The sequence below is a fragment of the Dendrobates tinctorius genome, unplaced genomic scaffold (assembly GCF_039654945.1).
Source record: "Dendrobates tinctorius isolate UK_male_01 unplaced genomic scaffold, ASM3965494v1 ptg000259l, whole genome shotgun sequence".
Lineage (NCBI taxonomy): Eukaryota > Metazoa > Chordata > Amphibia > Anura > Dendrobatidae > Dendrobates > Dendrobates tinctorius.
Window position 1 is genome coordinate 915,697 of NW_027361926.1, and position 12,098 is coordinate 927,794.

The window sequence follows — 12,098 nt, forward strand, 5'->3', positions numbered from 1 at the left end:
TATATTAGGGTTATATGTGCGGGTTTGGCTTTGAGGGCATCTCTTATTTCTATTTAGCAATAACACTGGTGCTGCGGGCAAAAAATAGGAAGAGGTTATTTATTTTTATATATTTTTTATATATATATGGTTACATCAATATGCTCATTATATTTGGCTTTTGCTATTTATTTACCTTTTCCATTGCATGCAGCACCAGTGTTTTATCTATTATCTATTATTTTTTACTATTCTTGATAATATACTGGCGATCTCATCCCTCAGACCGGCTATTGCTGCCTTTTGGATATGCTGGATCTTTTGCCCCTAACTAATATGGCGCCTATCCATACATGTTTGTTATGCGCATGCCCAATCTACATTGTGTGACTTGTTGGTCCCTCCTCCCGGCCGGCGCATGGCGGCTTTGGGCGTCCGGTCATGTGGGGCCCCACGTCATCCGGACGTCACAGCTGTCCATCTACCGAGCGTGGGGGCGGGTCCACGGTTACCCGGGTAGCGCTGAATGACTTCCGTCCAATACATGGACTGGCCCTTCCGGTCTCTGCACTATAAGAAGCACTGAGGTTCATTGTCTTATAGCGCCCCCTGACGAAGACTCCCGAAACGCGCGTCGGGGCGGGTACCTGGTCCTTTCACTTGTCGCTGTGCACGGGCACTTGAACTGGTAATGTAGGACAGATTTATATTTCCTTGTCATGACCCTGTGTAATCCACTTTGAGGTTATTATTGTTATATATAGTGGGCCATCTTCCCACACTACTCTTTGTGTGTTATGACCGTGTGCCATATTACATGATGATATCACTGCTACACTGAGTGGGGTTTGTTCCCACTTCACACTTTGAGTGGTTGTTATAACATCTCTGTGTTTCTTCCTTTTGTCCTTTCCATTTGGGTTATGTTTGATTGACATGTGAGGACTTCTGGTACCTTTTTTATGACAAGTTACCAACTGTTGCAATTTTTAATGGTATAGTCCCTTGCCCTGTATCCTAAATAAAGCAATTTTATTTATTGACCTGTTTGTTGTCAGGAAGTTTGTTCCTTTCTTCCTTCCCCTTGTAACTTTCATCAAGAAGAACAAGTCATGGATTTCCAATGACTTTTGCATTCCAGTCGCAGACATGGCAGACTAGGCATGGTGTCATTTTTAGTGTCATGCATTGATTTTGCTCTATTGCAGTCTGTGACACGTTTATTGTGGCTTCTGTGCCTACTGTTCCTACTGCTGCAGATGTTACAAACATTTTTTTTAAATGTGGAGACTCCAAGTTTGGTCTCCATATGGTGTGTTGCCTGTAGTGGAAGGGGTGTCACAGCACAATTATACTATTTCCACTCTGGGGAAATTGATGCCACTTTAGTGGTGTGTGACAATAATTTTTTGAAATGTGGAGACACTAAGTTGGGTCTTTATCTGGTGGGTTGCCTGTAGTGAAAGGGAGTCAGGGCCCATTATACTGTTTCTACTCTGGGAAATATAATGCAACTTTAGTGGTGTCAGAGGCGCATTATACTATTTCTAATATGGGGAAACTGATGCCATTTTAGTGGTGTGTGAGAATATTTTTTATAAATGTGGAGACTCCAAGCTGGGTCTCCCTCTGGCGTGTTGCCTGTAGTGGAATAGTTGTCAGAAGCCCATTGTACTGGTTCTACTCTGGGGAAATTGATGCCACTTTATTCGTGTGTGACAATAATTTCTTGAATGTTTGCACTCAAAGTTGGGTCTCCATCTCGTGGGTTACTTGTAGTGGAAAGGCTGTCAGAGGCCCATTGCTCTATTTCTATTTTGGGGAAATTGATACCACTTTATTGGTGTGTAGCAATTTTTTTTAAATGTTTGCACTACAAGTTGGAATTAGAGATGGTCTATTTCACCATGGATGGAAGACACCCCTTGTCAGAAAAGGAAAAGAGAAAACTAACAAAGGACACAGGCAGAGGCGCACATGAATGACAGTGGTTAGAGAGGTGTTAGTATTTTGATATTCAGGCTAAATATTGGTGAATAAACGTGAATTGTCAGCTCTGCTCATGGACCTTAAGGAAGAAGTTGTTCTTCATTTGCATTGGATCCTCAGTGAAATGTAACAAATGTTTACAGATCTCTGAAGTCAACACTTACTTTCTGACCAGAATGGTTTTCTACATTTGCATAACATGAAGCTCACGGACCCACCATTTAAAAGCTCCAATGGGGTTCTATACCAGGGACAGGAAATTATTCATTTGAGGAAAGCGTTTGCAAATATCCAATTAGGAGAAGGAGCCACCACTCCTTCTGGGCATGAAATTCCACAAAGGCTTAGAACACGGTGGAGCAGGAGTTCCTATGTAGGGTAATGAAGTAGTTTGGGTTTGGTGAGAATTTTACTAGGTGGATCCAAGGCCGGAACAAGGTATTTTGGTGCCGTAGGCAGATGAAGCCGATGGTGCCCCCCCTCGATGAACTTTCAGTCCCTAAGTAAAGGAATGGGTCAGAGACTAAAGCGACAGGTCCCCTAACGCCCCTCTCCTTTCCTTCTGATGGGTTAAGTAGCAAGCTGTTAAGACTACTATCAATAGAATTTCTACCTTTTTCACTCAAAAATACCAGCAAAAGTATAAAGAGTGATGTGATGTACTTTAGAGAAGTGGCTCAACAGGGAGTATTTTTTTTAAAGATAGGTATAGAATCATTCATTGTTTAAGGACCATTAAGAGAATACAAATCGCTCTATTCATCCCTGACAGACTATATTGTAAATCTCAGACCCAGTGATGGTCATGGAAACTAATATAGCTTAACTATAATGGGGGCTGTTTGGTTTCAGTTAAGATGTCCAGCATTTGGAAGATATCATAATAGAAACTAAACAGACCCTATTATAGATATAGGGATACATATGATGATTTTACTCCCATCAGGGTAGTTCTGGTGCCGTATTTCTGTATTGATGGTGCTTCTGCTGATGTATTCATGTATGGATGGTGGTTCTAACAATGTATTTATGTAGTAATGAATGTTCTGGTGACTGATTCATAACCAGGACCATCATCAATATAAAACCAAAATCATCCTCACTACATAAATTGAACACCAGAGCTATCACTAGTACATACATACGGCACCAGAACCATCATTAGTAAATAACTATGTCATTAGAACTTCCATCAGTATATGAAAATGGCACCAGAACCACCATCAGTAGATAAATGCATCACTAGAAAGCTCATCAGTACAGGACTACATCACCAGAACCACTATCAGTACATTAATGTGTCACCAGAACCACAGCCAGTGAAATAAGTACATCAGCACCATTATCTACATAATTACGGCACCAGAACTGTAAGGAAAACACACGAGAGGAGAGATGGGGGATACGGAGCTTACACAGCCACAGCTCTCTGGCGCCCCCTTACCCTCAGGTCAGTCAGGGAACTCCACCTAGGTTATGGAGTCGCCGGAGAGGCTGCCCTGTCATTTACTGGTTATCAGGGCACTCTGCAGTGATTGCTGTATATATATCAACAGTCCCAGTCCGGGAATATATATATACAGTATATATAAAAACCTCCGGTCAGTCACTGCCAGCATCCCCCAATAACATCAGAACAGTATGCTGCCACCAGTTCCTCATTAGATATAAGCCCAGTCCGTTTAAAAGCTTATATAGGGTCAGAAACCAAACCCAGGAAGCGTATAAGTACTAGCCGAACTCACGGATGTGGGAAATCGGGTTTCCAGATAAAAGAGCAGCCCAGGATTAATTGATAGTTTAATTGCCGAAATACAGAGTAATATACAGATATTACAGCCAAAAGTACAGATAAAAGTAGGGTACAGGTATGGGGAGTGCAGTCAGCTGTATGTGTCACGTTCCTTACCACTTGTGGATAAGGGAAGTTCTGTTATCCACAGGCACCTTGTTAGCTCCTAGTCCGTCTCCACACGTGACGTGACGTGGCTTCCATGGCAGAACCAAGACAAAGGCTAAATGTGTGCAGCTAGCTTTTTAACCCCTAGCTCGCCCCTCCAATATTTGCCATTGTCCCTCTGGGTTGGACTGAATTCTGCTCCCTTGAACTCTAGCTAAAATAAATCCCAAAATCTAGGCTGAGTCATAACTTCCTAGCGGGAGGTTCAAATCAACGACTGCCATCTCAGTGCGTTCGTTGGGTCTGGAAAGATATTGAGAGTCCAAACTTGGGTGGGCTAAGTGGTTCTGGAGAGCCAGTCTCGATGCTTAGTATCTGGGGCAACTAGAAATATATGAGACAATGGTACTCTCATAATTCATCTCTAGGTGTCGGTGACGCTCAGTCTAGATCTTCCTTTGGTGTTGGCCACCTTGCACAAAAGATAGCAGGCGGTTCTAGCTCTTGCCGTCATTAACACGTGGCCTCTAATTCTCTGACCAAATGGTGAAGTTCTGTTCTTTTGGGGATTTGTGTACTTATCCCAAGAGTGGGGGGCCACTTCAGAAGTGGAGGAAGATCTCTGGACAATATATTGGGCCTGAATAGTACATCCAAAATGGAGTCTCCCTCATCCCTCACTTGGGGCTGTTTGGTTTCAGTTAATATGTCCAGCATTTGGAAGACATCATAATAGAAGCTAAACAGACCCTATTATAGATATAGGGATACATATGATGATTTTACTCCCATCATGTTAGTTCTGGTGCCATATACCTTGTGAGAATCAGGGAGGAATAGTGGATGAGGGCAGGTATATCTCGCCCAGATACCTTTCCTATATGGCCTGGTCCGGTCAGTATCTCACCTGGTGACTAATGAATAATGGGAAGCAGATATAAAAGGAGGCCAGGTGGTGTGTTAGTAGCTCAGCCTGGGGAACACAGAGAGCCTGTCTGTGTGAGCGACACTTGTGAGTGAAAGCTGTGCTTACGGTAACGCTGGTTTGGGTGGCTGGGAGAAGCCCTCCAGTTGGTAGTTAGTACGGACCCTGTTTAGTTAGTGCCGGACAGGCAAGGAATTGTTTTATGTTTATTTTCCTGTATGTTTTGCTTTCACCTGAAATAATCCTGACCCAGCGTCAGTTATGTCCAAAACCCGGCTGTGCACCTGAGTTTCATGCTAAACCCACGTGACCTTTGACCCCAGCAAAGGTGATCCCGGAGTGTTTTATCACACCCTGTATTGATGGTGCCTCTGGTGATATATTCATGTATGGATGAAGGTTCGTATAATGTAGTGATGAATGTTCTGGAGATTGATTCGTAACCAGAACCATCATCAATATGAAACCAAAATCATCATAAGTACATAAATTGAACACTAGAGCTTTCACTAGTACATACATACGGCACCAGAACCATCATTAGTAAATAACTATGTCACTACAGCTTCTATCAGTATATGAATATGGCACCAGAAGCACCATCAGTAGATAAATGTATCACCAGAAAGATCATCAGTACAGGACTACATCACCAGAACCACTATCAGTACATTAATGCGTCACCAGAACCACAGCCAGTAAATAAATACACCAGCATCATTATCTACATAAATACGGCACCAGAATCATCACTGGTAAATAACTATGTCACTAGAGCCACTATCAGTACATGAATACAGCCCAATAGCCAGCATCAGGAGATAAAGGCATCACCAGAAACATCATCAGTACATGAATACATCACGAGAACCACAGCCAGTAAATAAATACAACATCATCATCATCATCAGTGTATGTGGACACCACCAAAACTATCACTAGTACATGAATACATCACCAGAACCACCATCAGTACTGTTGGGGTGATCTCGTAATGTGAGATCTTAGTGACTGCCTGCCCCTGACCTGATAAATATGAGCCGAATGCATGCATAGAAGACGGACATCAGACACAAGGTCAGGTGTGCTCCTCTCTTGGCCAGTGCTGTCACAGAACTGACTTTATTAGTATAAACAAAAGACCATGTAATAGGCAGGAAAAGGGCGTTGCTCAGCTTCTCCGGAGCCATTGTACCAGTCTGTATAAGGTCCGTGCTAAGTCTATTCCACATATGGTCTTCAGTGTATCCTCATCACATTCCAAGGATTCCAGGGCATAGTTCCAGCATATAGACACCACCTTGCCACACCACGTCTGAACTAGCTTATGTTAGATTAATAATTGATTTCATTAGCCGTTCTCTCCTTCACAGTACAGCAATAGGTTGTATTGTCAAGTCAGGCCCATATACCTTATATACTCGCGTATAAGCCGAGATTTTCAGACCATTTTTTTGGCTGAAAGTCCCCCTCTCGGCTTATACGCGAGTCATATATGTCAGGGGGTCGTGGGGTGGGGCGGGGGTGTCAGATCACACTGAGCCCCTCTGGCACGGTCTCTGCAGCCCCCTGCTTGTCCCACTGTCTCAGGCTCCTTCCTTCAGCGGTCATGTGGTACTGCTCATTAAAGTCATGAATATGCGCATATTTATGACTTTAATGAGCGGTACCACGTGACCGCTGAAGGAAGGAAAGGAAACCTTCAGAGAATGGGGCAGCAGAGACCACGCCAGGAGGGGGTAAGTATACCAGATATTCACCTGTCCCCATTCCAACGCTGCTCACCGCTGTCTGCCGCGTCCTCTGTTAGTGACATTCAGGCAGCAGAGGGCGTGATGACATGGTTACTGCGCGCTGTGCCCTCTGCTGCCTGAACATCACTGACGGAGGACACGGCAGACACCGGCACCTGTTCCTCAGTGAAGGAGAGGTGAGTATGTCTTTTTTTTATTTGCAGCAGCATATGGGGTATAATCTATGGAGCAGCATATGGGGGCATAATCTGGGGGCATAATCTATGGAGAATTTTATGTAGCAGCATATGGGGCATAATCTATGGAGCACCTTATGGGGCAGCATATGGGGGCATAACCTATGGAGCATCTTATGGGGCAGCATATGGCGGCATAATCTTTGGAGCAGCATATGGGGCCTATTCTATGGAGCAACTTATAGGGCAGCATATGGGGGCATAATCTATGGAGCATCTTATGGGGGCATAATCTATGGAGCATCTTATGGGGCCTATTCTATGGAGCATCTTATGGGGCCATTCTTAACCTTTGTGCAGCATTATATGGGGTGTATTTTGTATGGAGCATTTTATGGGGCCATCATAAACTGTATGGATCATTATATGGGGCTCCTGATTCAATATGGATGTTCAAAAACATTTAATCTACTGATGTCTCAATTACAGTAATTTTACTTTTATTGGTATCTATGTTTATTTTTGAAATTTACCAGTAGCTGCTGCATTTTCCACCCTAGGCTTATACACGAGTCAATAAGTTTTCCCAGTTTTTTGTGGAAAGAATAGGGGGGTCAGCTTATACACGGGTCGGCTTATACACAAGTATATACGGTGCATTTGGTATTCAATTAAATTAAATGATTATTAAGAAAAAATCAAGACAATTAATGCAGGGGTGAGAATAAATTACCAAAAAGAAGGGGCAACACAAGCAGTCTATTGCACAGATATTATGCACTTCAATGTACTATGGCTACATAGGATGTAATATGGTTGTAAAAAGAATTAATAAGCCACAAAAAATAAGAAAATTGATATACTGATATTATACATAATCATAAAGTGCAAATAGTGAAAAAATAATTCATAAAAAGCACAAATCTGTAAAGACCAATCTATATATAAAAAGTGCAATGTCCAGAAATTCATAGACAGTGGGCTTAGGCACAAGTTTGTAAAGACCAATACATATATAGAGTGCAATATGCACGAATTCATAGACAGTGGGCTTAGGCCCACAACCGCATAAATGTATATCACTAATTCAACAAATGACTAGTGTAGATAGCCATGTGGGCAGAGATAAATATATGTCACAACAGATATCCATTTAAATAAAAATGCTCAGTGGCAGGTTCTAAATAGAGGTGCCAATGACAATTAGTCATATATGCGGCTGCAAGTAAACTGTATTGAAAAGAACATATACATGTGCCAAAAAATTGCACTCAATCAATATCTTATGCCAATGTGCAATAGATCCCCAGGATGCGCCAGTCCCCGACGCGCGTTTCGGAGTCTGTCTTCGTCAGTTTTTTTTTCGTTGTGATATGATTTGATATCCGATTTGTCCTTATTTGTCTTATATTGTCCATTTGTGCTTTGATAAGGCTAATTATATAATTTTTAACACCATTTATAATTTTCCTTAAACATACAACTTTGACCTTGGTATTTTGTTGAACCATATACATTTGGATCTCATGAACCAACAACTCCCAATATGTATTAAACAATGATAAGGAGATGCTGGGAGTGGTTGTTATCAGTCATTATCAGACTGCGGACCATGCAGGAACCACAATACTGATGAAACGCAGGCATATGTAAATGTTTACATCCAGGTACCTAATAGGTGACATCTTCTCTGATTGAGTGGTTTCTTCTTATTTCCATCTTGACCAGATGCCATGATGACTTTTCACATCCACAGCTGTTCTCTGCAGACTTCTCTCTTCTCCAATCTTCTGGAGCACATCCCCACATGGTGACCTTAAAAGTCAAAGTGTTACTAGATTGCCTTCTGCACAAAGATATCTGTCCATACTATGCCCTAAATAAGCCTCCTATGGTGTATGGCCTCTACACTGTCTGCCTTACTAATCCACTACCACTTTACTGTGTGCCATTATCAGCTATAACTGCTACAATGTCATTTTTTCTTCTCCAGCCAGATGGCGTCGCCGTCAGGATATGTGCACACGATGCATATTTGCTGCGGATCCGCCGCGGATTTTTCCGCGCAGAAACGCTGGAGATCCGCACTGTGATTGACAGTACAATGTAAATCAATGGGGAAAAAAAATTCTGTGCAGATGGTGCAGAAAAATCAGTGCGAATTTGCATGTCACTTCTTTTCTGCGGTTTTGCTGCAGTTTTCCACCTGCTCCATTCTACAAAACCGCAGGTGGAAAACCGCAGTGGAAAACCGCGCAAAAACCGCAAAAAAAAGGAAGAAATCCGCAGGAAAAATGCAGGTCATTAAATCCGCGGGAGGATCCGCACCGTGTGCACATGGCCTCACCTGCACAACAGCAGCTATTGGATCTCTATACAAACCGATATCTGCTGCTGTGCAGGCTCCCCGGCGCCATTCTCAAAATGACTTTCTTTTTTTTCCCTCGCTCAAGTAAATCTGCAAAAGGCATTCAGTGCACAGTAACCATGCGACTATGATGAAGCGCATTTATCATGCAAACTGCAGGGCAGGGCAGTGATAGATCAGTGGGGGGTCAGTAGTCTGCATTATGAATATCTCATCGGAGCACCACATACATGAACCCCGTCCTAGGGCACGAGAATCTCATTAATATGAAGCTGAAAATAAAGATTAAGAAACAGCCACAAGACGGCTTTCATCAACCAAGGCATCATTTTATTCAGTATAACAGCACCGACCTGACATTGTGTGTAGGTCACTATGCACAATCCTGCTGACAGGTTCCCTTTAAGTAGGCGGCTTTATATCACAAGAGTGGATTTCGTTAGGAAATGGATAAGGCAAAAATGGAGCATTACAGAACAGAAGAAATTACTAGAGTGATAAAATATGACGGTGTGGTTTTGCTCCTCTCAGAATTTTGAAAATTGTGTGAACAATTGGAAAAAAAATGTGGAGAGCATTAAACCTCGGGGGAGAGATAATCAACAGCTTAAACATCAGTGAGTTTTTTATTTTTATATATTTGCTTATGTGGGTTTTTTTATTATTTTTTTCTGGACAATTAGAAAAAGGTTGGGAGTGAAGGAATTAGGCCGGGGTCTCACTCGCGAGTGCAATGCAAGAAAAGTGTGCGAGTCTCTCGCCTCAATCCCCGGCACTGCCACCGGTGGCTCGGAGCAGAGCGTTCAACTGCAAAGAAATACATGCAGCCGCACACTCCGGTCCCGAGTGCCAGCGGTAGTGCCAAGTATTGAGGCCAGAGACTCTCGTGAGTTTCTCGCATTGCACTCACAAGTGTGACCCGGCCTTAGGAAGATTGTTGTTTTTATCTGATTTCCTCTTTTTGTATCTGTACAGTATGTTTTGTACAATAAAGTTGTAAAATTCAAAAAAATGAGCAAACAATTGCAGGGTTCTAATGATGTCACAATGGGCTGGAGGCTATAGAATGCCCCGTCACCCAGGGTTCCATTGAGGGTTTTAGTAGGCGTTTGTGGAGAGAGGAGTGTTGTGAGCGACTTGTGCAAATATGATGCCAAGAAAGCGATTTAAGAGTATTATAGTTCTCTGTGATACCGAGGACAGCAGCGATGATGACGATTTACATCAGGTGAGTATCATTTTATATTCTTAAATAAAAAATATTTGGGATAAAAGTTCAAGAAAAGATGGTGGGACAGAAAATAGCGCTCCAAGTAGATGAGGCGATAACTCGGATCATGATTGCATAGTAAAGACTGTGTCACTTGTAATATTTGTGACAATATGTCCATGTACTGGATACATAACATTGCATGAAGACACATAAATGTCACCACCGCCCCTATCCATAGCCTAACCATAAGTGTCCCATACCCCCGCTATACTCTGTACGTGGAATAAGCACAGTGGAGACCACACTCATATCGCTGCCCACCTGTAATCAGTGGAATATGGGGTAAGATTATAGATTGGAGATGTTCATGGTTATAGATTCTATCTGACATGTTTGCCATTTTTTCAGTCTCATCGAAGAAAGAGGCCAATACCGAGGTCTCCAGGCCAAGATAACACCACTGGCTTCAATTCGGGCCCGACTCCGAGTTTACCAGGTACTGTAACCCTAATCTAGTGAAGTCTCTGATGTATTAATAAGCCATTGTAGTCACCGGGTGCAGATCACCTGCACATTGTGGTCAGGGCTTGGATTTATCGTTATTAGTCGTATATGGTAGAGTTTATAGCAAACATTTCTGTTCAGCATTTGGTCAGGAATATTCATGCAGGCGTTATAAAGTCAGGCAGAAATGGGATTTGGGGATTGCTTCTCATGGTGGCCATGTACAGGGCAGATTACTGGAGCTGAAGGTAATTGTTTTGCCCCATGTACCTCTAGGGAAACACTGGATAATTTATTAGGATTTATTTCTTTTGATATTGAGCCTCGGTCGTTGCTATTACAATATTCTAATAAGAGAGTTATATTGTGTTTCCCCCACAGATCTGAGTTTACCACCAACAGATCATGGTCCGGACAGTACCACCTGGTGAGACACGTTTCCTCCATTACTAAGTACAAGATGGGGATTAATGATTAATGGTGGCTCATTAACTGTTACATTTATTCCACAGCTCCGATGACATCATTATTGATGATGATGATGATTCCAATAGAGCAGCAACTTCCATGTATAATAGTAAGTTATCATTTCTAGACACAATCCAGGGTTATGTTATTGTAGAGGTAACAATTACTTTTCTGTACTGTCACAGGTCAGTTTCCAAATCTAACAATTACAAGGGCGCTGATCAGGAGTTGGAACAGCGAGCCACCTGGGAAATGTGTTGTAAATGCCAGTGTCAGAGAATGACAGCAGCATTTAACAGGTTAACAGAAGCAGTCAGAGCTCCAATCCACTCTTGGCTGTCAGAGGCAGATGATGGTTGAATGACACAACCATCATCTGCCATGAAAGAGGCGGGCTCAACTCCTTAGCCCTCTCCATTCATTCTCTACTGATGAGCGTCGTACATGGTTGTTAAGGGGTTAAATTACAGATACCTTACAGAGGTAATCCTATTTTACGCATGCTTGATTGGTATGGATCCTGTGTCTCGGATATTTCCATATTGGGAGAGCAAGTCCCTGCCATGTTGACTTATGGCCATTGTTATCCTTAGAGAATTTATTACAGATGTGCAGTACATTTACTTGTGTCTTTTTGGAAACCCAATAGACATCAATGGAGAAATCCCTGCACCAAGGAATCCCACATCTCCATTAAAACCATGGAGGCTACCATGAATCAGCAAATGAGGTGAAAATGGGCCCCTACCATTTGAGGGTCCACCCTCCGGCCATTGAGGACATGTTCACTTCTGATCTTGTACTGAGCACATACAACATTAC

The 12,098-nt window shown here is 42.5% G+C and overlaps 1 protein-coding gene across 5 annotated transcripts in view; it reads right to left on the minus strand.

Annotated features, from left to right (window-relative positions):
• Positions 1-12,098, minus strand: part of LOC141069345 (uncharacterized) — a 95,696-nt gene that overhangs the window by 8,856 nt on the left and 74,742 nt on the right. For 2 of the 5 annotated variants that reach the window (XR_012226550.1, XR_012226551.1), the window contains exon 5: positions 8,395-8,538. Coding sequence is in view for 1 of the 5 variants with exons in the window: in XM_073558820.1 (XP_073414921.1) it covers positions 8,395-8,538 (144 nt within the window). In the remaining 4 variants the exon portion in view is untranslated. Of the gene's footprint in view, positions 1-8,107; positions 8,539-12,098 lie in introns of those variants that run through there. The other 3 variants (XM_073558820.1, XR_012226552.1, XR_012226549.1) reach the window with 3 other exon arrangements.